The sequence below is a fragment of the Fulmarus glacialis genome, unplaced genomic scaffold (assembly GCF_000690835.1).
Source record: "Fulmarus glacialis isolate BGI_N327 unplaced genomic scaffold, ASM69083v1 scaffold14381, whole genome shotgun sequence".
NCBI lineage: Eukaryota > Metazoa > Chordata > Aves > Procellariiformes > Procellariidae > Fulmarus > Fulmarus glacialis.
In genome coordinates this window covers 35,005-61,748 of record NW_009190965.1, presented here as the reverse complement: position 1 = coordinate 61,748, position 26,744 = coordinate 35,005, and the positions used below count along the sequence as shown (strand labels likewise).

The 26,744-nt window shown below is 40.8% G+C and overlaps 1 protein-coding gene across 1 annotated transcript in view; it reads left to right on the top strand.

Moving 5' to 3' along the window:
• The first annotated feature begins 1,025 nt into the window (after window positions 1-1,025).
• Window positions 1,026-26,744, top strand: part of SLC28A3 (solute carrier family 28 (concentrative nucleoside transporter), member 3) — a 41,276-nt gene continuing 15,557 nt past the window's right edge. Inside the window, exons 1-8 of the mRNA XM_009586513.1 lie at window positions 1,026-1,082; window positions 7,352-7,453; window positions 11,180-11,262; window positions 14,948-15,039; window positions 16,418-16,607; window positions 18,606-18,750; window positions 20,402-20,515; window positions 21,987-22,064. Coding sequence (XP_009584808.1) covers window positions 1,026-1,082; window positions 7,352-7,453; window positions 11,180-11,262; window positions 14,948-15,039; window positions 16,418-16,607; window positions 18,606-18,750; window positions 20,402-20,515; window positions 21,987-22,064 — 861 coding nt within the window. The remainder of the gene's footprint in view (window positions 1,083-7,351; window positions 7,454-11,179; window positions 11,263-14,947; window positions 15,040-16,417; window positions 16,608-18,605; window positions 18,751-20,401; window positions 20,516-21,986; window positions 22,065-26,744) is intronic.

Here is a 26,744-nt window from a genome sequence, read left to right as displayed (position 1 = left end):
AAGAATATATTCACTCATGTTAGTCCATTCTGTCTTTATTCCTAAAACAGGACATCATTTTTTGCTTTTTCACAGGATGAGGCAAAATTCATTACATTTTCAATCCCCGTGTAGAAAGTTATGAATTTAGGCACCTAATGAGTACATAAATATACATTGCTGTATTTCAGAGAAACAGAACACTCCCTCATTTTTGTTGTCCTTAAAGACAAAAATTATGTGCATTCAAATCCTGTCTGACAGGACAGGATTAGCACTATAGTGCTACTATTTTCCGTGAACTTACACAGAACAAGCTGTAAATACAAAGTCCATAGGCAACAAAAACATAGGTAAGAGACACAGCTGACGGTTCTAAGAATATAACTCTGCCATACTGCAAATAGCAAGCCTGAAAAGTATTTGTCGAAAGAAAATTTGTCAGTGAAAGGTGAGTAATCTGAGGACAGATAAGCAAATGACCCCATGCCATAAGATTTGGCATACGACCCAAATGCATAACCGGTATTTGTTGGAGGTTTGGGACTTGCTCATCTTCCCTTGTTTTCTCTTGCTAGATGAAGTCCCTAACCACTATGAAAATAGAACCACAATAACATTGCAGAAACAGTGACTTGAGAATAGCTGTAAAAAAGACAAGAACTGTGTTGACCTCTCAAAGATTTGGGTGGGGAAGATTTTCCCCCAAGCAAGTGAGGAAAGCCAGAAGTCATAGAAATACACACATTTGCCTTGGGGATCACCCAGAGATAAGTCGGCCTCTTGGGGTCCGCAGGAATCGTCCCTTCTTGTCTCAAGAAACAGTGAATACAGTTTCCCACGCTGGCCAAAAGGGGCTGTGCCAGGGGAGCGAGAAGGTGGAGCTATGAGTGAGCAAGAGCAACCTGAGCGTGCCTCCAGCTAACTAGACTTCAAGTGATACTCCCCGACCCTGTGGATGGATTAACCAGGTGCTGGCTGCTGTTGCCCTGTGCTGCAAGTAGCTTTCAACATTCACCCAAAACTCTCCTGCCCGTGCTAGGCACATGGATCTGAAGGAGACCGCCCGTGATCCCTCAGGAGTGCACAATTTGGCCTTCCAGGTAAGCGTGGTTTCCTTTGTTTTGTGGCGAAGAGGAAGGACTCAAAAACAATGAACAATGCTTACTTCAGTCCCTGGACAAAGAAAAAGCAATTTCTGCTCTCTGCCTGCAGTTATTTTACAACATTCCACATGCTTTGCACTGATACCCTGCCAAAGTACAAGGCTCTTGTGTAAAAAGCTGGAGCACAATTGACGCATTCAGAAGTAGGCTCCGCTTATTGCCTTCATCTGCCGCCTGGTATACTGGTGTCTTTGAAAAGTCTCCTGGCTCAGTAATATTTCATAGGCTGATGGATGTCACAACTAGCTCATCCACCTCTCCCATCTGCTGTATCAGTTGCTGCTTTTTCCTGAGGATAAGTAATTCACAGTTCTGTTGAAGAGGAGGTCATCATTATGCAGCAGACATATATCTCATCAAAGCAATGTGTATTAATAATATGAGAAAAATAATCGTGTAATCACAGTGAGGCATATCTTCTTTCTTCCATGCATAAAATAAGTGCAATTGTCTTGTTCTGCTCCCAAGAAGAGCACAGAGAGGAGGTAAGGAGCCAACCCAGAAGGTTCTGCATATTATGCACATAAAGTAATGTTAACGGCCATTTGAAAAATGCAGACTTCAAAAGCGGAAGCACCAAAAAAACTGCTGACCAGTTAATTATTCTCAGTGCCCAGCATCCCTGTGCTTTCATAGGAATTAGCGCAGGGACAAACAGAAATTTGCTAACGCACAGCCAGACCAGTTCACTGTACCTCTTACTGAAGGTAGAACAGGTCGGGGAGAGACAGTGGCTCTAAGGAGTGCTGTGTTAGCAAAGTACCCCTTCCTTTCCTATGCAGCCTCTGATCCTTACGCTGCCCTTGAGCTCAGCTAGGAGGAAGGGTACCGGTAGTGGGTCTGAATAACAACCGACACTATTCAAATAGCACAGAAAGGTCTTTGTAGATGCCAAGCATGTCCAATATTATGTAACATCAGTGACATCCAACCACTCTGCATATTTATTCATTGGGCTATAGAGACAGACAAGCAATAGATTGATTTGATAGTCTGCTGGTCAGGGAATATTTGTGGAATGTAAGGGAGTTAGGGTCGAGTCCCTACTCCAGTCAATAATTAATAATTCACGCTAAGTGGGATAGCTTCAAGAGAAGACAGAGAGATAACTCTCTTAAAACGTGATAGCCCAATGGTTAGGGCATTCTCCTGGGTAATCAGAGCACCCTCAACGCATCTGTGCTTCAGAGCAGACAGACAAGCAATTTGAACTTGGGCCTCCCTCAGTTCAAGTGAATGAGATAAGAGAAGGCTTCATCCTGGCTGCATTTTCACATAAAATGCATGCCTAAGGTAGTGCGGTCAGCTTCCAAAGTCTGTGCCTACAAACCCATGGAAGAGAGAAGTCCCTCAGTAGCTGCAGAAGCTCGGTGCTGAACGCTCTTGAATGACCTAAGCTGAAAATCGCTTCTTTCCTCAGCAGTCTCTGTGGAGAACAGTACAGTGACTCAGGATAATCCTCTGCCTTACGCAGCTAGCTCACCTGGGCAATGTGCAGGGAACCCAGGTGCTTCTTTTCCTGTCCATTGCAGAGGTTTGCAAGAGCCTGCAAATCCTTTCTGATTTAAATAATTCAAATGCCAAATCACGGAGACCGTCCAGCAATGAAACCTGGGGCCTGAGTCAGGTTTTCTGGTTACGTTTTTTCTCCTGGAACATCAGAAGGTATTCACATTTACATTTATACTCTCTATCTCTGACTCAACATATAAGTCACTCCCTGGAGAAAATAAGGCACAGAAGGAAATAGGTAAACTTCTGCATATAGAAAAATAAATCACTTCACAGTAGAAGCCACTGAGAAGAAAACAATCTCGTAATTTTTTCCTATTTTCTTATATTTCAGCTTTTCTCACACAAAGAGTGAACGTTTTTCTACCTCCAAGATGTAATGTCTTCTAGTATTAAGCAATGAGTCTCCTTCCCTAAATGACGAAACATAAAAGTGTTCTGGAAAGGCATTAATCTAAGCCATTTTAAGTATCAGTCTGGGATTGCACTCCATAGGTATCTTCAGACGTACCTGACCCATTTAATGATTAACGCATACATAAGGACATTGGTACTGCCATAACGTGCTGCTTTCTTACTCCATTCAAACAAGCTTATAACATATCTCAAAATACGCTATTTATTTCTGTGTTTATCAACACTCTCCACAGCTTCCTAGATACTCTTGTCTGGTTAGTTAATTAAGACTATAGGCACTATTAAGTATTTACATTTCATGGGCATCGTTGTTGTAATTTCCCGTGGAAATTATGAAAGCATTGCACTGCACACCTCCATCAGATCCAGCCAGGAAATTATGCAGCCCTTTTCCACATTTTCAAAACTTGCTTTCCAAAGCCATACCTGTTTTAAAATAAAATCTTAACTGTGACATACTACCCTGTCTCTTACAGGAAATAGTGAAAGTTAGTTATACTTTTAGTCTATTTTCTTCTCAGGCTAAGTAAATATTCCTTGCAAAAGCCATTTTTAGGATTCTTGTCCTTGTCATCCTCATTGTGTTCCTGTTTGCCATCAACAGATGTTTTGAATGCCATAATTGCAGGGGTCATGTGCACATTGTTGTCTTCTCAGGAACGTGCAGATCTTTTTTCCTGTTTCGGATTTTCTGGATTTTGCTTTCTGCCTCTCATACATTTTACTTGCTCTGAGAGCAAACTGATTTCCTATTTCTTTTTCTATTGCCAGCTTGTGCCAGTCTATCATTTTAACTTGTTTATCCTGCATTTCAGGATACTATCCAACTATCCTACTCAAGACTGACAAGCTTGTAAAGAAAACACTAATGTAGTCAGAGGTGGGTGAGCCTAATTTACAACCCATTTCAAAACACCTCATGAAGATTTAGCTAGCTGAATTTAAATCTGGCGGTATATGGTTCTTAGCTGCTGTCTCTACAGCTCATTTACCATAGTTTAACACACAGATAATGAACATTCATCCCTCCTGCGCTGTAAACTGAATTTTATCATTTGACAGGAATTTATGAATGCTCTGATTATTGATCAAAAAAAATCTTACTTAATATTTAAAATGCATTTTAACTCCTTCAGAATCATGACTCTCTGGCTAGCAAAAGGTAGTACATGGGGAAGAACTTAGATGAATGGTCTTCAATTACACTGAATATTAAAAGGATGGCGAAGTTTTGAACTGTAAATCAGATGGCTTCATTTCAGCTGACTGAATGCAATCCGAAATCCAATGAAATGCAACATGGTAACTTAAAACATTTGCTTTTGAAGCATCTGTTTTCCACTGAGTTCCTTAAGTACTCTGATTCTAATCTCTAAAGCTAATGTAATGACCCGCCCTTAAACCATAAACAGTTGGTTGCCTGCGTGCTCTGATAGCCAATCTGTTTTCATCACTAACTGGCAGGGGCTGAAAACCATCTACTCCAGAGTGTGTGCTGTCGTTAAAAGCACCACTGATAGAAGCACTCTTCTGCTCTTCACAAAACCAATCCTCCCTCGAAGGGCAGGGAGGAGGTAAGAGGGAAGGGCAAAGAATGTGGTTATGCAAAAAGACTTGGCAAATGAACTAAACAAACATTGAAAAAGCACTTCACTTACAAGTAGATAGCTCCATGCCCTTGCCGTTTAATCAAATATTTTATAAGCAGGAAATTCTAATCAGTAAAAGTACAGCAGTGTGAAAGAAGAAGTGCAACTGCGTAACACTTTTTATATTGTCAACATTCAAAGTAGATAGAGCAATTCTGTATTGGCCTAAAGAGAAGAGAATTTTCCCATCCAAGCTTCTCTAATTTAGTTTTAATTTCCTGCTTCCCTATGTGACTACATATTGAGTAGGTTCAGAAGTGACTTGGCATATTGCTGGATCTGGCTTGAACTCTCATTTTCTGCTGCAATGTTTTCTTCTCCAGACGTTTCCAGGGAGGTGGAAAAGTATACTGAGACAATGGGGTGGAAGCTTTTCTGCCCCGTGCTGGGTACTTAGGTAGCAATCTGCAACAGCAGGTGATAAGCACAGACAGATTAACATTTTGGTGAGGAGTTCCTTCAGCAAACTCAGAAAGGCTCTAAGCAAACAGGAAAAAAGAATAGGCAGTTTTGTCACTTGAACGTTGCTATTCTTATGAGAAATTGAAAAGAATTCTTTTTCTTCAAAGGGTAAGGTTAAATAACATGCTTTTTCACCAAACAAAATAAAAAATTATATAAATGGGAGGATGAAGAGATTGTACTTGAAAAATCAGCTATGAAATACAAGAAAATTACCCAGCTTTATGGCACTCATTCAAAGATTGTTTTAGTCAAAGAAGTAGTCTCTTATTGAAGTAAACTTGTTATCCATAGCATATGAATGTGAATTTGGAATGTGCCAGTAATGTGATATGATCAGTTGAAATGAGTGCTCTTTATGCTTGTAGAAAATAACACAAATCTATCATTCTGCAGTGCAGGCTATTTGGAGTTCTAGCAATCATGTGATGCTCTTAGTAGTTTTTTGTTACATTACTCTTACATTCATATATTTTAATTACTCTATAAATGAAACTCTTATGTCATTATTGCAGTTGAGCAGTGGGCTGGACAAAGTGTCTTCTAGAGGTTTCTTCCAGCGCAAACTATTCTGTACTTCTGTTGCTTGTAGACAGCAACTCGCATGCTTACTGTTTTTCACATGTTCGCTGACAAAAGTCCTAAGAAATCTGCTTTTTTTGTCAGCAACAAGTATAGAAATCTTCAGAGAGACTACCCTCAGGCGCGCGTGTGTGTCAATTATAGAACTGTACCACGTCAACTTCACTATGCTGTCCTGTATAGTATTTTTAATGTATTATATCTCAATGCTACAGTTAAGCACTGCTTCTTGCGATAATATTTTTTTGCACTGTATGAGTGTTCTGTAGAGGCTCTCATTGTCGACTGCGGGGGCAACTATGGCAAACTCCTAAGACAGCATGGTTAGAAGGCAAACGAGTAACAGAGGTGCTTTTTGAAAAAGAAATACCTCCCTCTTAAGGGAATGCAAAGATACTCTTCTCGTAGAAGGAAGGGAACTGATGTATTGGCATCCGGTTTATCAGGGCCACAGCAGGTGAATCAGCAGCCCCTTGCAACTCCCTCCTCTTCCCCCAGACATGCAAGGTTCTAGAAGCACTTTTACTGAAAGGGATTTTTTGTGAAGTTTAGAGTCTTTAAGGAAAATACGTTACTGAAAAGTGTTCTGTTTGCTTCCAAGGTCATGTTTCTGCTGAAAGGCAAAATTTAATTTATGTCTAGTAGTACTGCTTATTCCTGCCTTTATCATAATTTACTATGATTAAGCTTATTTTGTATTGTTCATTTGGAAATAATCGTTTGCTTAAAAGGCTAAATGTAGATACTAATTTACTGGTTTTATTACCATGTAAATAATGAGATACTTCATGCAATAAAACACAATGAAATGACCTACCATAACTGTTGCCATAAGAAACCCCTGAAATATAAAACATTTATATCAATTGGTAACTTGATATAAGTTACCTGACATTTTGTTTAAGCAGCTTTTTTATGAAACCAAAATAAGAACCAGCCTTTCAAGGATCATTAAAAGAAATAATGTACAAAATATTAAGAAACAAGGAAACTCAGCTTCAGAATAAAAAAAAAAAAAGTAGAAATAGTGGAGCTGCTTATGGCTGTCTTCAACTCTTAGTACACTCTGATAAAAGAGTAGCAATGTAGTAAAGCTAACTGCTGCCTTTAAAGATACTCTGAGTGTTTTATTCCAAGAGCAATAGAAGTACAGTATTTTTTAAAAATAAGTATTTACTGCATATGCATAAGGGGCATACATACCAGAGCAAACACACTAACAGGTATTACCTAATGGCCCAAATAGGCCGTTTTGCCCCTGGGAGGGATAAGGGATAAGGGATCTTTGTAAACTTGTTGAACCAGTCCTGAGGTGAAGGGCAGCGCTGAGAGGACGCCTCGGTTGGGTCAAGAAAACAGCAGATTCACATTAGTCAAGCACCATCCATGACCGACGCAGCTTTGTGTAATACTGCAGGGTCTTGAACACCCAAGCTCTACACGCTGAGTTTCGGGTTCCCCGTACTAGTATAGTAAGACATGCAAGCGTAGGCATCAGAGTATAAATCAGTTCTTACCACACATGAGAAAGGCTTTCAACTTTTGGTTTGAACCGATACAATTTCTGATCTTGTTGTGCTGCAGAATGACAGTGAAGGTGTGGATGTTATAAATCTGAAAGATCTCGAAGACAATTCACAGAGAATCAAGAATTCACAAAATAAGAAAATTGTACATACTAATAAGGTATGCTTTTTTCTTTTTTTTCTTTTGAATAACATTATGTAAATTCATAAATATCGAATTCAATGTCAGTAATTGGTTGTGATAATACATCCAAGACAGATATTTTAACAAAACCTGAATTTTATTTAAAATTCATAAACTGACAGGCAAGTGAGTTCTGTTCTCAGAAATACATTAAGGAAAAAACACAGAAAATTGACAGGACATGGTAAGATTCAGAAAAGTGTTTTCTAATGTCATAATGGCTTCATACAAGATACAAAAGAGGCATCAGAAACGGTGATCAGAGGGAATGCTATCAGGGGACGAGGAGTTGATACAGAAGCGTTTTCTCCTGAGAAGCTGGAAAAAGAGAAGCTGGAAACATTTGGTTTAGTGATACAATCTTTCAGTCAGACAAGGCATACATATTATTAAATACCTACTTACTCATCCAGAATAGGGGAAATTTCAGACAAACGAACTGGATGCAACAGCTCTGACATACAACTGACCAGAGAAAGAAGAGGAGGATGCAAAACAGATGACTTCATAATAAACACGCTCATTTTGACTTCTTTTGACTGTGTGTTTGTTTAAGCCCACATAGTGAGTAGCTCACTATGAAGACATGAGAGTCAGGTTAAAAAAAAACACAGACATTTTATTAGTGTCATGTGTTAATATTTTCACATCCACACTTCAGAAATAATCTGCTACTCTAAAAGTTCCATTAAAAACTTCTAGTACTTTCCTGTGATGTAATCATATCTATTTGCCAAGTTTGGTGATGGTACCTGAAGCAGCACGTAAGAAATAGAAGTTTCCTGATGCTGTGGATATTATTTTCTATCTTCCAGTGGTTTTTGGATATGATCAGAGGTAGCAAGAGCATGCTGCCAAAGAAATGCCTCTGCTCTCAAAGTTGAAGTGATTCCAGATTTACAGTGATGGAAAGAATCACTTGGACTGTTCTGATATGCACTGCTGGGAACTAGACCAGGATTTGAGATCCTGGGAGAGGAAGATGGTACATAGCGCCAATACCTTCCTCCTCAAAAAAGCCAGCAAAAAGGAAAATGTCAAAACAAAAAGAATAAAAGGACATTCAGAATTGACTGAAACTGTTGAAAAATGGAGATAAGTAGTGGCGGTCAATGAAAGCTTGATTTTAATCAAAGAAACCAATTTCCCATGAAAAAGGTTCAGCTGAAAGCGTTCAGCCACTACTTTGTGCAAGTGTAGTAGAGACACACATACCCACACCAACACTTTCGCAGGCATACCATGACTGAGGCAGAAGAGTTTATTTTGAGGCTCTGCAGAGTATGGACTTTGCTGTGCCCCTGCTGGCAGAAGTCCACATGCTCCACGCAGCCCTTGGGTTAGCCTCAGCAAGGGCCAACACTCTGCCAGAGCCAGGTCTGATACCATGTTTGGCCATGAAAAAAGAAGAAAAGGGGTTTGGATCCATTCTCCCTTTTCCTTGTGTATCTGCACAGAGTTAGACACAAAGTGATCTTTGATTTCAGATTTGCTTAACACCTTTTAATGTAGATGTAGGAAAGCATTTGTGACAATAGAATAGTGACATAATAATATTCTGAGCGTATTTAAATACGTTGTAGACAATGTGAAAAGATGTGGATTGATGCTTTTTGTATTGAAATACTCAAAAGAAAAAATAAGTTATATTCTCAAGACAAACAGTATATTTCACAAATTCAAAGAGCCAGAGCCCAGGCTGTAGGCGATCCAGGTGAGCTCCTGGCTCAGGGAGGGTGCTGTAGCATGGGGGAAAGCAATGGGGGAGCACGGTCTGGCCTGAGCAGCACGTGAAGTGGAGGCACTGGGGGTGGTCATGGGGATGGAGGCAGGAGGTGTGGGACGTGGGCTTCGAGCTGTGACCAGGAGAGAGGACACGGTGCCACGGGGAGGGCAACCACCTGCAAATGTGAAAGCATGGCTCTTTGACCCAAAGGGCTGGACTCTGCTGATTTGTAACATGGGTTCAAAAATCTGTGAGAAGCACTGTCATGCAATATTCCCCAAATTTAAGCCCAGGAATAAGTGGTGTTTCAATACTATCAGCACTCAGTGTCCCTCAGGTGAGAAACCCACCTCCTACAGCCGCTAAGAGTGCTCCCAGTTACCAAAAATAATAGCAACTTGCTAGGTGGCAGCATCTGTATTTTTCAGGTTTGCTTTATTTCACAGTCAAGGCCAAAGGGAGAAAGAAATTTAGTTTAGCAAAAATGTGGCCGTAAGTTACAGTGCAGCTCCACAGAGCCACACGACCCCCACCACCACACCCCTCCGAAAACTGCAATCAAGAGGACTGAGAGACTCCTGTCCGTGTCACGCTGAGCTTTCTCCTAGGGGAATGAATAGCAGCTTCTACATACGTGCTCTGCCACACCATTTTAATTGCCGGCCTTTGAGCTGGTTCAAGTCTCTCACTAGGAACTAACCGCAGGTGTTCCAGAACTTTCGGCGGCGCCTGCAGCAGGAAAGCCAGACAGAAGGCAGGGGCCAGGCCAAGGTCCGCGGTGGGCCTTGCTTCACACAGCAGTTTGGGGAACGCCGCTAGCACAAATAATAGTGACACGAAAAGGTGAATTCACCTGCAGCCTGCCACCGCTCCGAGTGGCTGGGCACAGCGGGCCAGCTCCTCTCGAGAGAGTAGGACACGACCACCAGCTCAAGAAAACACTGCCTGCCTTCGCGGTGGTCCTGGCCGGACCCCCAAGGGCAGGCGACCAGTCACGCCGCCCTGGCACGGCCTTCAAACAAGGAGGGGCGAGCGCGGCGCGAGGGCCGCCTGTGCTGCCTTTGAACCCAACTGTTGCCTGCCCTGGGTCGCTGGCCCCTCCGCAGGCCCCGCCATGAGCACGGAGGTAGGTACCCGTGGGACAGGCACTTTCCCTCTGCCGCTCCGGACCGGGCCGGGGGAAATAACGCAGGGTGGGCACGGCAGCCCCCACGGGCACGCCCAGCAGCTTCGGGGGGTTGTGCCGCTCCCAGCCACCCCAAGGACAGTCCTCGGGCATGGTGGATGTCAGACTGCGGTTGTTCAAAAGCTTTAATGCAGCCAAGCTTATGTGGATTCAGGTAGCAAAAAGGTGTGTTTCTGATGAAAATATGCTATCTGGCCAAATTTCAGGTTTCTGTTACAAAGCCCATGGATGATGGATGCTAGCTCTTTTTAAAGGATTGTTACCTGTTACTTTTTCTCAGCAGCTTTTCTTAAGAATAAATTTATTACCTTAGTTAAATTTTTAAAACAAGCCCCTCCCCAATTTAACCATTCTCCATGCATAAAATTTCCACCATATTACAGCTCTGGAAAGAGAGAAGCAACAAAAACGGGGTCGTCAGCAGGAGGTGCTGGGCAAGCTGGCTAATTAGCAGCTCTACCATCCCTGCTGCAGCTCTCACTTTCCGGCATGTGTGCAGTGGTACTCTGTATGGGGCCCTCTTCAGCTCTGAGTAACACTGGTACTTTCTTTCCCCTTTCAAAATGGTGTGGATGGCTTGGGAAAGTTCACAGCCACGGTCTAACCACTGGGTTTGTCTGATACTGATGGCAGCATTGGTGGCAGACAGGAGAGCTGGAGCCGTGCATTCAGTGCAGACAGGAAAGTCTTGAGACTGCTTCAGCCACCTGCCAGCAGGGATCTGTTTTTTCGCACCTTACTTAACAAGCATGCACTCCTCTCACAGCCTCGGCACCGATCTGTTTTCCAGGAGGAGGAATACATCAATATTGAGGGTGATCTGCATGAAAACAAACGTGACTCAGTAGATGATGAACAGCCACGCCTGAAAGGGTAATGTCTTTTGAATGAGTAAGTTTTCCACGCGCTTCAGCCTTGCCCAAGCAATAAGCTGCCAGTGTTTCTGCTTCTGGAGGAACAGCTCTAAATTTCACTGCCATACCCCTATGCTACACAGACCTTTGTATTGCCTAGCAATTTGTGTAATACAGAAACACATTGTATTTAAAATTATTATACCTTTCAACTGACACGTGTGGTCATGCAACTACCCTTCTAAAGCCTTGCAAATTAAAGAGCAATATTTTTTCATTTCGTAAATTAAGTACTTTTCCAATATTTCCGTAAGAGCCTTTTTTAAAGAGAAGTCTTAAACAGTGATCTCTTTTAGGAAGTTAAAGATTCACTATTGTTCTTCAGTTTGCATAGCTATTTATCCCAGTGTAAAATAAGAATAGAATAGCTGTAAAAAAAGCCATTTTGATGGAGCAGAATTTTTACACGTCGTTAGCACTTGTGCCAAGTGACCACACATCTACATTTTACTTGAGGATTAGTTTTTTTGGTGAAAACTACAAACCCTGTTTAAGACATTAAAAGAATTAAGATACAATACTTAAAATTGTATTTTAATGTCTTAGTATTTTTCTGTCATGTTGAATCTTCATATAAACCTTAATAGATACAGTAGAAATACTGTACTGATTTCTATGACTGCATTCAGTTTTACAGTACACCATTTCAGCTTTGAACCTGTCTTTCTATGAGCAGATTCTAGCAACTCACTTACTGGATATCTCAAATAGGAGTTTGTCTCACTCAAATTGGACTACCTGGAAAAGTCTCATGCCTGTACAAATGATATGCTTATATACAGAAGTAGTTGTGAAGATTTTAGTTATGCTTTCGAGTTGAACATAGATAATTTAAAGACTTGTTAATATGATCAGGTTTACTGATGCCATCATATTAAAATACTGCTTCAAAAATCTAGCAAAAGTATTTAGAAGTCACTTAAGTATTCTCTCATTTCTCCTCTCTGTTCTTTGGAGATTTGTCATTCCTTTAGCACTACATAACATGAAACACTTTCTTGTTTAAAACATTTAGGGTCTTGTCTAGCAAAAACAAAAGCTGAGATTTGATAGATCAAACATCCAAGTTTGACAGAAAAAAAAGCCTCTCCAGTGGCAGGTATCCAGCGTCTCCCCAGAATTGAGCACAGGGAAGTGTTGGCACGCAAATGGCTGTACAAGGTTAGTGGGGTCTCACCCCCTCAAACCTGGGCCCACAGGAGTCTCTCGACAAGAGGCATGTCTGCAGAGTTGGGGCAGAGGTGAAGCCTGTAAGTTTTTTATTCATTCTTGTTCATTTGTACTCCGATGGAGAGCTGAGGGATAAATAAGGTTTGATTCACAGGGCTTACTGTTCCCGAGGTCCCCTTGTTCTTCCATCAGGAGCAGATACCATTGCCTGGGGCAGTGAAAGCTCCTCATAAGCTGGAAGCTGAAGAGCACTTTGATCTGTTCTGATTACATTCAGGCTATGGCTTGTTCTGTGCTCTGTGGTTTTGTACTTGGTTTTGTACTTTGTCTAGGTTTATTTTTATGTTGAGCACCTGACAAGGGCAATGGTATCTCTACCAAGTTATTTTTTGTAAATTAGCTCCTAAAAGCAGGCACTAATGTGATCTAATATCTTCCTTATATCTACTCACAAGGGGCATTCACAACATGTGCCTCAATTTCAAATGTGTCATCGATTTCTTTCGACAGATAGTACTGAAGAGCCTGTGGTCTGAGACATGACCCATTTGAAAGATCAGTCTGTTGATAACAAGGATTCACTACATGTGCAAGGTGTTACCATTCACTTACAGAGTACATGCAGCACCAGAAAAAGGATTTGTGAGTTGCAAAATGCAAGCAAGAATAGTTTTGGCATATAAAATATTTCACATTCAAGTTCTCCTTTAAATGTGCTTAAGTGATATCTGCTTTTTCAACATCTTTGGTTAAGTAAAAGCCATCAGCAATGTGCTGCACTTTAAGCCTACAGGATCAGCTTTTAGAAAATAATGTTTCCTTAGTAAATTAACCAGTTTTCATACGGAAGAGGTTTTTTCTGCCACCTTGCAGAACAGAGCTGCATATTTATGCCATATATGCCTAAACATTTAAGATATCTTAGTACCAAAGTGATAATCACCTAAATTAATAAAATAACAAGGGAGAGAGAGACATTAGAGCAAAGAAGAGATTACAAGGAATTGTAATCTTAAAATAACAATTTTAAATCCCGAAGGACTCATAAGTAGCAGTAACAGATAGTAGATAATATTTTTTCCTTTTTTTGGCTGATGGATGAACCATAAATTTGATGAAGTAACTGGCTTATTCATGCATCTATCTCTCATTTCTCCTTTTCTTTCTTTTCCTGTATCTTTCTGCTGAGATTGGGTAGATAGATAACCTTACAAGTTCTTACAAGTTCTTACAAGTTCTTACAACCTTACAAGTTCTTACAAGTGAAAAAAAGAGCTATGATTTGTGAGGGAACAGGAATTCCCAGAACTTAAACTGAAATATCAAAAGCAATCAAGATTTCTGAGGGATCCTGTTACTCTTTGTACTGGTGAAAGAATATGTTCCTGCTCTGCTGTTCTGAGTGCTGATATGAATTAAGTTAATATTCCTTGTTTTTTTCCAATTTCTTTCAAATTAATCGATTTTTTTAGTGCAGAAAAGAAGGGTATTAGTGCTGAATTTCAGTGTGCATCTGACTCCAGCTGCATCTAGTTTCCAAACAAGTACAGTGTGGATAATTAGCATCTCTAAATATAACGTTGCCTGTATAGACTGTAGGGTGTGAGGCACCGCTTTAATTGTGATTTCTTTTTCAGTTTGCACAATATGAGGGTGTTTATTTAGCTACAGTTTTTGTAACTGAAATACGTCTGCATCACCAGCATACTTAACATTGGAAATCTGTGTTGAATTAACTCCCTTAACTGCTATTTCCCTAAATTTCAGCCTCCCTTGTGAAATCACTCTGTGTTACCCTTAGTGAGATGAGAAAAGAACGAAAGTGAAGTATGTAATAATTGGAAAAACAGATACTAGAATAGGACATTTAAATACAACAAATCATTTTAGCTTCCATGAACTGATGAGTCTTAGATGAAAATTAATGTAATTCACAACCAAATTTTCAAATATACAGAAACATCTATGCACACTATAATAAGGTTTTAGATGGATATTTGTTACTTTGCACACACAAATGCAACCTTAGGCCTTCACAACTCTAGCAACACTACTGCTCCACATATCAATGCTGGGCTGGCTGTATTAACAATTTTTGTGGGTCTAGTAATGGGCACTGAATCTTTAACTACCTACCCAGTTTGCATTAACCCTGTTAACAGACCTCCTCACAGGAGAGCTGTATTTCAGGCCTGCTAACTTCGGCCCGTTAAGATAGTTGCAGATTGGCCCATTAGATACCTGCCAGATTTTCTTTTTTACTTACCCAACATCAAACCAAAGAAGTCCCCCCAAAAGCTCTGCAGATGTTGGTACGATTTTCTTTGGCATTTTGGGATCCAGATTTAACCCTTACCAAGTCCAGCATACTCCAGTGGAGAAATTTTGATCAATTTAAACTGATCTTCCTGTGCAAAATACTTCTTCTTATCTACAGCTTAAGTTTCTGTTGTTTGTTTTTTGCATTTTCCTAGGCATTTAGAAAAGAAATATGATAAAATCTGTGAATTTTGCAAGAAACATAAAACCAGAATTCACTATGTGATCTATGGAGTTTTAATAACAGGTACAGTATATTACACCCAGGGTTGCTGAAGCCTTATTTATTTGCCTGTATGAGATTATAGACTGTGCGCCTGTCTTCTATCTGACACAAAAACTGTTGACTGTCTATAAGAATGCATTTGAAAGGAGGTGAAAATGTATTTAGTCCCAGAGAAAGCTCCAGATCGCAAAACCTCCACTCATTCCCAAACTTGACAAAAGCACAGATCTTGCTACACCACTCCTCCAGCATGTTTCAACTCTAATAAGCAATTACATTTGGGATAAAAGGATAAAAGTCTTTGTGTCTACTCCATTACCAGCTCCCTCCAAGAGGCCCGTTAAATTACAGTTTTAGAACTTGCCCAAAAACATGAAAACACATTAAAAAGAGTCAGGCAGCAACTTGGATGGAGCTTGAGTCGGCAGGCTAGAAATAAAAGTTTTCTGTTCTGACCCATATCACTTGATACCCACAGCAAATGTTTGCTAGAGGAAATGTGTTTTATGTCAGCATGCGCTGCAAAGTTATTCAGATATTCTTCTTTGTCCCTTTCCTAAATAGCCAGTAGGTTGGTTTGTTTCCTTCCACTTCACCAAGTTTCTTTTTGAGATCCTCCTACTTGACACTGAGAACACATAGACCTAAAATATATGTCAGCATACCGTAAAGTGGTTATAAAAGGGCTGCTTGCATGCTGAATATCCTGCCTTCCTAGCATCAGCTCATCTTGCTTTGTCATAGTACAGACATATCCTGCCTCAAGAAAGCGAGTGAGTTCTAAGGATATGTTTGGGTTTCATACATTAATTCCATAAAAAACAACTTCCCTTACAAAAATCAGTAGTTCTTCTTCCTTATTTGCCATAGACAAAATCAGATTATTATTTACAAGAACTGAATATTTCATTGGCCAGCACATATTAGCAATGAACCTGCCAAATGACAAATCAGTTCAACTACTTGTAAGCTTCCCAATTACTTGAGAGGGCCATCAAATCAGGCAATTGGCAAATGTTTCTAAGTGTTTCTTCTAGTTGTATTGGATAAACTCATCCTCCTGTGAAAGAGGAACAAGACCCATTGTTCTTAATTCACGTTTTTACACAGGCAAAAGTAGTTCTGTAGACGTGTTTCATTTTCCCAAGTGATATGGGAAAATTGATATGAACTTGGCTTGGCCAAAGCATATAACGTGCTTTCACAGGATGAAAGCCACCTTGCATATCAATGAACATATCGTAAGTAACAACACTAGATACAGCTAAACAGATAAAACAGATAAAGATAAGAAGATAAACATAGTCCTGACTTTAACCGCATCCTTTAAATTTAAGATTTGATTCTGTTTTTAAAAAGACCAACATAACTGACATATATCTTCTTGTTTCTGTGACAGCATACTTGGCAGTAGTCATTGCAGCCTGCAGCTTGAATTTTCAGAGAGTCTTGCCACTCTTTATCATCACTGTCCTAGCCATCTTCTTCATCTGCTGGGATTTTTTAATAGCTAAGTACGAAGACAGAATTGCTGCATTCTTTTTTTCTGGAGAAAGATATCTGGAGAAACAGTGGTTTTGGCTGAAATGGTAAATATTAATTACTTCCTATTTATGCAGAAGGACAAAGCATTAGTGAATTTAGCCCTATAGTTTTATTTCAACTTACACCCCCATAAGCACAGGGAGATAGATGATCAGTCACACAAATTGCAGTAAGAGCACTGAATACATACAGAATAATTCAATATTTTCTAGTTTATAGATGTCAGGTACACCTTTAAGATTGCAATACAGTAGCTAGGTATCAAAAATCTTGATAGAAAGTGTAAAAAAATTCCTCAAATTGAGATAGGATGAGTTTGTTGTTGTAAGATAACTTGTTCACAGAAGTTCAGGTGTGTTGTAGCCTTCTGCATTCATTCTGCACACCAGAAACTGCTTCACTGTTACTTGTTCAGAAAGCTGTGAGATTTGTAAAAACCCTAACTCTAACAAATGCAAACTGCTAAAGACTGAAGTGTGTTATCTAAACACTACTTGTTCATATACCTACCTCCATAGTAATTTTTACTTGACCTTCAGGAATCAAAGCATGCAGCCACATTTAGTGTCATAATAAGATCGAACAACCTTATTTGGGATGGTAGACATTCATCTGGTAGATAAATGGTAGATGCTTAGATCTGATAGATGCTTATTCCAAGTATTCCTGAGCAGTTATTCCTGGAAAAATGGGGAGCCAAAGGAGGCTCGTAGACCAAAGAAAAGACCAAATGAAATCTCATTAAAAAGGAAAAGGAAATTGGCCAGCTGCCTTTTATCTCAGCTAGGTCAGTTTCTATCTGAGAGAGAAAGAGCTCTAAGGAGGAGTCATTCTGGGTTTAGGAAAATGTCCCAAATTATTCTTAAGGTTTTGAAATGGTTTTGCCACAGGAGCCGAAATTTCTAAGGAAGATGCTATAAAGATTGTGGTCCTTCTGCTCAGGAGCCACATTAGAGAGCAGTCACACACAGGCATCTCCATTAGACGATCTGGCAGCCTCTTTGGGGGAAGAAGCAAACAGAACAGGAGAGCCCTGATGAGCAGAGGGAACAAGCCAGGGGCAGTAAGTGCTGTATTACCTGGGCTGCAATCCTTAAATTGTACATATCACAGATTAAGTGCTTAACTGTAGGTCACGGATTCCTCCAAGAGTCAGAAAGTCTCTCAGGTGTAGAAAGTGTTACTGAGCATTGCAATGGCCAAGCCATTTTGTGGAGTTGGCCTGCAATATTTTTGATCCAGGCCTAAAAATGGAATTTAGGTATCTAGATACCACTGAAATCAGTGGAAGCTAAACAACTGTTAGACACAAGTAACATTAAAGAACTGGAACAATGTTCGGTTTTCCCCTCTGTCAGTGGGATGATGTATTGCCTTGCCTCTCAGGCTGTTTTTGTTAATTACCTTCAATATGCAAGCTGAACACTGTTCTGTGATAGTGAAGACCATAGAAACACTGAACACAGATGTACATGTGGCTGTTGTCATTGTTTCTGAGACAGCTAAAATTGTTGCGATTAACAGCTATTTTTCTAAACAGACTACAGCCGGTTACAAAGAAGTAAACAGTTTATAACTTGCCCCTCAATAGCGTGTGTTTCATAGGCCCACCAGTTAAACAGCACAGTGCAATTTATGAAAACCACAGCCTGTCTTGCCCAGAGGTAAGAAAAGATTCAATATAAAAGACAGGAAAGGAAAAGGAGAATGGAGTGAAAAAGGAGGGTATCATATCCTCACACTTCATTTAATAGAAATAACACCCAGACAAGAGTCACTCATGCTTTATTCGGTTCCCCCGCACTCTGTCTTTGGGGATGTGGTTGGAGGACATTTCTTCTGGATGCCACCAAGGGATGTTGTTTTCAGAGTTGCATCAGCAAAGGCAGGTTCCTGCTTGTGTAGAGCTACACAGCTCTTTCAGCTTAATACATCGCTCAGAGAGTTCATTCACAGACAGAGATGTAAATGTTGTGGGGAGGGAAAGGGGAAGGAATATCTGGTCATCTTCAGGATGTCATGCCTGACACCTTTTTTCCTAGGGTGTTGTGTGCAACTCTTATTATAACTATCATCTGCTGGCTCATCTTTGACACAGCAAAACAGGGATCCCGCCAGCTGATCTCCTTTGGTGGACTTGTGATGTACGTTCTCTTGATGTTTACCTTTTCCAAATATCCAACCAGAGTGAGTATTTAGTCCATGTTGGATCTTTTGGGGTTTTTTTGTTCAATGTCTCAAAAGCTATTCCTCTACCCTAGCACCAAGTTCAGTTAAGAGTAACAGAAAACCCATGAACATCAAAATTTAGGCTTGCCAAAACCCAGTGATGTATTTCATTTCCGAGGAAAGTCATTTTGCTCTGACATCTTGGGAAGCATGTGTGGGACTGTACCAGCATCTGGCTCTCACTATTTTGGGAGGTCACTGCCCATCCTTTGTTCCAGCCCTGATGCAGATTGGAACACATTTGCTCCTGGAACATCAGTACAAGCTGAGGCAGGCCTGCTCCATGCTTTCCATCCACAGGAGGCTCACCGCAGTCCTCAGGACATCACAGGCACTTGTTTGAGGACACTGTTATCACATCAACACAAATCACATGGAACTGGAGACGTGCTTTGCTCATGTAGCTTAATCCCTCACAAGTTTGATTCCCACTGCAAATGCAGCAGCTGAAGCCAAGCTGAGGTCCTCACTTTTCACTAACCCACTCCCATAGGCTTGTCAATGCCATTTATTTTAATTTTCCAGTTGAGATGTCCACTCTGTACTGCTGTGATATTACAAAGCAGCCACTTCAGCCACCACAAGTCCCACTTCAGCTTTTACCCCTGTGTGCATGCCTAGCATACAGCACATACTTTCATCAGTTGTATATTAATCACAAAATTTCACCAACACCTTTTCAATACTCCTGCATCAGTGCTTAGACTTTCTTAACAGAAAAAGTCCCCTCACCAGGGACTAATGGACCTGCCATTCCCCATTCTTTGCAACTGCTGCTGTCTCCAACTGAGGTGAAAACTCATGTACTCCAAATGTTTTGTGCTCTCCCATGGGTCCTCATTACACCAATTGGCTTGTGTTATTCAAATATAATCTGAATAAATCAGTGTGTGCCATCTCAGCTCTTTGTCTTGTAAATAATCAGATTCAATTTTCACAAAACAATGATGTTTTCTGAAGCAGCAGAGCAGAAATCTGCAGTGCAGTGAAGAGGGACTAGTCACAGGCAGCCACAGTTTTTCCTACAACTATCTTTCTGTCATATGAATTGCAATATCTAACTGTGAGTAGTTCTCAAGTATCAAAGCTCTTTAAAGCTGGGGAACAGAAACAGAGTTGAAATTATCCAAGCACGCAAAAACAACTGTAGCAAATTCTCCTTATTCCCAGTCCATGTGAAGAATCCACATACTTGGTTACTTTTTTTTTTGATGCTTCCATTCCAGTTAAAAAAAAAAAAAAAAAGAATAATGTCTGCTACCCTCACATATGTCTATTTCATCTTAAGCTGTAGCACAGGAAGAACTATCTTTCCTTTTCCTACTACGTGATTACTTGCAGTCTGTGATGGTGAAATGGCCATGTCCATACTTACCTAGCCAGGCTTTCAGCAGCTAGCTCAGATGGAGACATCCACATCGCAGAGCTCTCAAATTAGGAGAGGTGATTCACGCTCCAAGTCTCCTACAACCTGTTTTGGCAGCTGCTCCTATCCTGCAGTATAGTCCGACAATCCCCTTACATTATTTTAACAAACATCTAAAGTAAATTATTATTTATTTAAATAACAAGTGTGGTTTTTTATTTATTTATTTTTCTGTCCATCTAGGTTGCTTGGAGACCAGTATTTTCAGGAATAGGAATGCAGTTTATTCTTGGGCTTCTTATTCTGAGGACCAAAGTGGGGTTTGATATATTTAACTGGCTAGGCATTCAGATTCAGGTAAGCTACTGGGCAAAAAAAAAATTTTTTTTTTCATTTTCTGTCTTGAGACTCTTACATAACAGCCTGGCAGTTCAAGGGCCCATTTGCCCCCGGATGTTTTCCCCTCTTGAGAAAAACAGAAAGGTAATTGACTACCTGAATTCAACTTTCTCATTTCTTTTTTGTCCAGTTAGTACAAGACCATGTGGGACAGGATGATGAATAATGGCCAGAATGACCCAGTTTCTTAATGGCTTTACCATCCTTGGGCTGGAATTAAAACTTGCACCCTCCAAACACAAAACCGCTATTGTGCCAGGGCACTCACAGAAACTCTTAGACCTGGCCCAACTCCAAAGCATCCTTCCAATTAACCTGATATGCTGAAAAGCCTTGGGATTTAGTGAGGCAGAACCACCTTTGTCTTCAGAGCAGCCACAGTCCTGGCCCCAGGGGCATTTCATAGTTCTCACAACATATAAGAAAATGAATTCAACTACAGGCGGCAAAATCCACAGCTGCAAGCAGCAAAGCATCTCTAGAAAGGGGACAGGATCCATCCTTACATACCCCTGCAGGCAGTCTGCAGTCACAAAGTTTTTTTTAAAAAGTCCATTACTGTAAAGTAATAAATAAGAGAAATCCAAAATGTAGATCAGAGAGTACCCACTGAAGGACATTCAGACTTTTCACCCCAGGGATACTATTCACACAGCTGTTCTTCACAGTACAGATAATTAAGCGCATTTAAAACAAGACAGTGCAGAATGTACTGTCTCTGCGCGGGAGCGAAGGCACAGGTCTGACGTCTGTCTGGCTGCTAATCTGCAAGCAGTGGGAGTCATCTGGGTTTTGTCACCAGGTTCTCAGTCTCCCCTTTTGTCTCCGACTGAAGTGGGTCTGGTGCCCCCTTTCGTTAGCTCCGTATGGCTTATGGTCACTCCTGTCATAACTCATTACTTTAGCTATTACATTTCCATTTTAATCTGTATCATTAATTGCATATGTTGGCATCAGGAGAGTAAAAATGCACCACCGTATCAGAATTAAAAAGTAGAAGATTTTTTTCGACTAGCTTTTGGCTACTCCTTTCAAAACTCATTACTTCAGCCATTAAATCTCCATTTTAAATTGTATCTTTCATTGCATGTATTTGCATGAGAGGGCGTGTAGAAATGCACCATAGTATCGGGATTAAAAAATAAATTCTTCTTTTAGTATAGCTTTTGGCCTTTATCATATTGGATACTGCAGGAAAATGTGCCCTGTGCCTTTGCTGTTTATCTACATACTCTGAAGCAGCCTGCCCTCTTGGCAGAGCAGACCAGAGACCCTCGGTTCAGCCAGACACAATCAGTGAAGCCTGGACCCATACAGAGCAGAGCACAAGCTCCTTGGACCTCACCAGATCTCTGCAGGACAACTAGCAATATTTGCTTGGGTTTTGGCATGGAGCTTACGGCTAACTTTCTCTGCTTTCTGTCCCTAGACTTTTCTGGAGTACTCTGACACAGGTGCTAAGTTTGTGTTCGGAGAGAAATATACGGATCATTTCTTTGCTTTTAAGGTAAGACAGGTTTTATACATACTGTATGTGGCAGATATAGACAACAGAAAAAGGAACAGTATGGCTGGGAAATAAATGCATTGTATGTCTTGTGATACCAGTGCAGTCACTAGAGAAATCAGCTAAGAGGTAAACTATTCCTTACTGTGACACTCCAAACAGAAAATTTGGGAACTCCATAAAGCCCATACACTGAGTTAGGTTACACTTATTTAGTCTAATTATAACAACATATATTACAAGTAGACAGAACTTTGGGATATGTTTCTACAAAGAACAGGTTAAAAGGTTCCTACCTGGTCACTGAAAGAAATATTACCTCCGACTATCTTACCCACCTCTCCACAAGTAAAGGTGCTATACCATGCTATGCTGTTCTATCCTAAAGTGCTGTGCAGATCACTGCCTCACAGACATTGCCACTGTAGAAGTGGAAACCCTAGATGCATACTTATACCAGGTAGAAGAGGTAGGAGCTGCCCATGCATAAGCAGGAAGAATTACATTACATTATTATTACATTAATAAGCTCCCAGTGAGATTTCCCAGATCTCCCTTAGGAGACCTTGTTGGGAAACTGCTGAATACAGCTTATGTGCTCTATGCTCTCTAACCCGCACCAGCACCCTGTCTGGTTTTGCTCCCACACGTAGCCCCTGCCTGCTTAGGTTGGAATCAAGAGCATATAAAGAAAAAAAAAAAAAAAAAGCAACCATAAGAAATGTATCAGGACTTTGTCAGAGACCGTTCTTTTGTCTGGTATTTTAGACACCTGACCGTGGGCTTACACACCTTTTATCTTCTTTTTTTCTGGAGGTGATATTGCAAACTGGATATTCTTCACACTTAGCTCTTTCACTACTTAAGAAGATGTAACCTGTAAAATATGCTCTACTAAGAATAGTCAGAACATCCTAGAGGGGAAAAAAAATGAACCATTTCAGAAAGAAATATAAATTGTATTTTAACTGCAGTATTTTTGTACCTTTTGTTTCACTTTTCCAGTCTCCTCTCACCTTTACTCTATTGACCACTCAAATGACAATTTCATTCACAATTACATATTTTGGGAGTGAAATGGTTTAATTCCCACCCCCTATGCTATTTTTCCTGTGTTTTTCCACAATGCCTTATGAATATGATTTTTTCAAGGTGATTTTTTAATGCCTCAGTGGTAATGCAAAATACTTTGCTGACTAAAGCCATAACTAGGGACCAGACAGTCAAAAGTTTGCTTCTGTGTATGCATACACCCGTCAGCTTTATTCTATGGGATAAGCCAGCAAAAGACATGTGGAATTTCTAGAAGAGGATAACAGGGACAATTAAGTTGTTTTCACACTGAAAATCAAGAAAGCAAAACCCATGAGCTGATTTTCAGAGCTGCATATGTCTTGGTATAGGAATATATATGGTAAACAGAGTGGCAGACAAGTGCACAGCAATGCCAGACGTGCTCCATCTGCTCTTTCTGTAGAAAGAGATTTCTCTCTTCCAATGTCAGTGAGTGACAGTCAGCCTATTCTTTCTTGAAACACTTGTCATTTATTTAGAGATTAAGATGGTCAAAAGTGCTTTTTTTATGTCTTTCAGATATTTTATGAGGTTTGCATGTAGCTCTGAGCTGTCCAAATCTTGCCCTAAGATATTTCAAAGCACCCTTTAAAAGAGAAATGTCTCCATCTCGGCTTAGATCTTGAAAGAGAGTAGACAAGTGATAGGGTATGTCTTCGCAGAAAACTGTCAGAGCCCAATTGTATCCACACTGCATGTAGCAGTATGCAGGGACACCTCAGTTTTCTGGTAACTTAGACAGACACAGTTACCAGAGCAGACACATCCCTTGTATGCACCCACTGTGCATTCAGACCAGTCCCACTACAGCCTTTGAGCATATAGTCTTGGAAGCAGTGATTAGTCATAAATACATGCATTTGCATGCATAAACTGGGTTATTTTAAATGCGCATTTGTGTATGCAGATGCAGAGTTTCAGAGTTCTGAAAAAAACACTTGCCCACATAAACAAGCACACCCAAGTACTTAAGTAGTTGGAAAAAAACTCTTGGTACTAAGTCCTCTATCCTGTTGACTATGAAAGGCAAAGTTTGCTTCGAGCAAGCAGGAAATTAGACTTCTGTTACATCAGTAGCTTCCTTTCTATGCCAGGAGGATTATGGCTCCCTGAGAAAGGCTTTGCTTTGAAGGTCAGGCTTTAAGAGTGTCTGAAACCAGGATGTGCCTTAAACATCAATAGCAACTTCTCCTTTAAAGGAACATACGGAAAAAGCTGAATATCAAGCCGCAAATGGGAGAGGAGTTGTGAGCAGCCAACAATTTCAACTCCCTGCTCTGCATGTAGCATAGGCAATAACCATGATCGGGAAAGTAACTCTTTAGTAAGGTCAAACCATACTGCAGAATTAATTATACACATGAAATAACCCAGTTTATAAAAAAAATCAATTAAATAATTTGTTTTCTTAGAGGTTTTATTATGGGAAGCATTAACCGCAACATTTGTAGGTCACATAAATGTAATTCTAAAGAGCTCTTTGATGCCAATTCTCCATTGAAATGTTGCAGGATTTTTCAGAGTGCTCATTAAATTTATTCATCAGTTAAAACTTGACTATTTAAAGGTATGTGGTAGGTATCAGGAGCTATACATATTGGAGACTAAACTTCTACACAAGTTTGTCCACAGAGAGACATATAATTCTGATAGTTTAACCGTGCAGGTATAAGTACACTGCAGGACCCATCCACTCCTCCCATATGGAAACACGCCAGCTCTTTTTGAGGAGCAGGCTTCTGCTACACCTGAGGTCCATCTGATTTACCGGTCATATTTCCTTTTATGGTTCTTTCCCCACTTTTGTTGGAGTTGACAGCTGTCTCCACCTACAGGCTGCAATGATGTGTGTGTATCCAGATTAAACTGGTGAATTTTTTAATGGCAGAAGCAAGTTGGAGACAATCTCCTTGTCACCCCCTGTTCAGAGTACCCACATCTGAGTACCTTGCGCTCAGAGAATAAGGGCACTTCAGCAGAAAGAGGGAACTGGGAGTCCATGGGACAGAAGAACGAGTTTTAAGAGCTTTTCTTTCCTTAAAAGCAATTTCATGCGATAGTGCATTTTTTTTGAAAAAAAAAAAGGGGGGACTCTTGACCTTTTATTTCCAAATACATTTCACATTTAACCAACAACGAAGACACTGCCAATTAAGGCTGATGTTTCACCATGACCTCCCCCTGCTGTGCATATATTCCTACACAAACAGGGTGTGCAACAGCCCGATAGTTACAGAGGGAAGCTGTTCTCAGACTCCTTGGATCATCCCTGTGCCTCCTTTTTTCCTAACAGTCCTGCCTCCATGTACATATGCCTGTCTCCCTCGATCCCCTAGCCCTGCAGACCCCTCCTCAAATACAAAGGTTTGCATGGTCTATTCCCCTCCTCACTTCCCCAGGTCCTGTACCCACAGCTCCAGCAAGGCTGGGCTCCTTCCACTCTCCCTAGACTTGCTCCTAGCCTGGGCTCCCTTCGCCCTCTGGGTGCTTCGCCAGGTGCCTGACCCTGGAGCACCATCAGAACTTTCCCCTCCCTCTCCCATGCCCCTGCACAGCTCTTTGCCATTGAGGCGCTGCCCAGACACGCACGCCCTGCTGCCCAAGCCCTAAGACCCTCAGAGGGAACCCTCTGACGTTATTGACCCCATGCCACCTACTCCCCTGGTTTTGGCACCACAAAGAGGAGGAAGAAGAGGATGGGGAACAGGAGAAGACGCTCCTGCATCAGTTTTCCCACACTTACCCCACCCACAACACGCAACCCCACGTGGGCCCAGCGCGAAGGCAAAGCTGCTCTCGGGGCTGGTGGAGAGGAGGTGGCCACTCCATATAGACATGGGACAGAAGGAGTTTTCCGAGGCTGTTCTCTCCTCTCTCCCAAGTTTCAAAACCACAGACTTAACACTTGAGTGTTTTAACACCATGGGGAACCTTTCTGTAAAAGAGTTTTGAACTAGTTGTTTCATGCTAAGTGTTTTTCATTGCGTTTACCTCTGCAGACAATGTGACTGAAAACTCAATGTGATGTCCTGCAAATAGCTTATTTACATTCTGCTTATTTTAGAGTAATAATTAGCCAGTGTTTTCCATGTGATTTTGTTATGCCTTAGATAAAAGCTAGCCTGGACATGACAAATCATTACAATTACTTACCTATTAAATGGTTACTACACTTTTCTGATGAAGACATAACATAATAGGTACCACATTAAGTCACTGGGAATTTAAGCAGAATGGTTTAGTCAAAAATAGTCCCCAACTTCTTTATGCAGTCAAGGCACAAATGATCACAACTGGAAAACAAATTCCCTGTTTTGTAAAGATGAATGCTTCATCCACAAAATGCCTGCAACTTCAAAAAAGGAAAAGCATTTTTTAAAGTTGTCTAAGGTATTTTCAGGGGAATGTGCACAAGAAACAGGCTGAAGGGTGCCAGTGGTCACCCAGCGTAGGCAGAACATTGTCTTCTTGCTCCTTCAGCTAAAACCAAACCACAGCTCTCAAACCTGAGAGCTCTTCTCATCCATTTGGAGTGAAAGACGGGAGGACACTCGCTTATGGTTTTTACCACCCAGTAAAGACAGTTGATCTTTGCCTGTCTGCCCA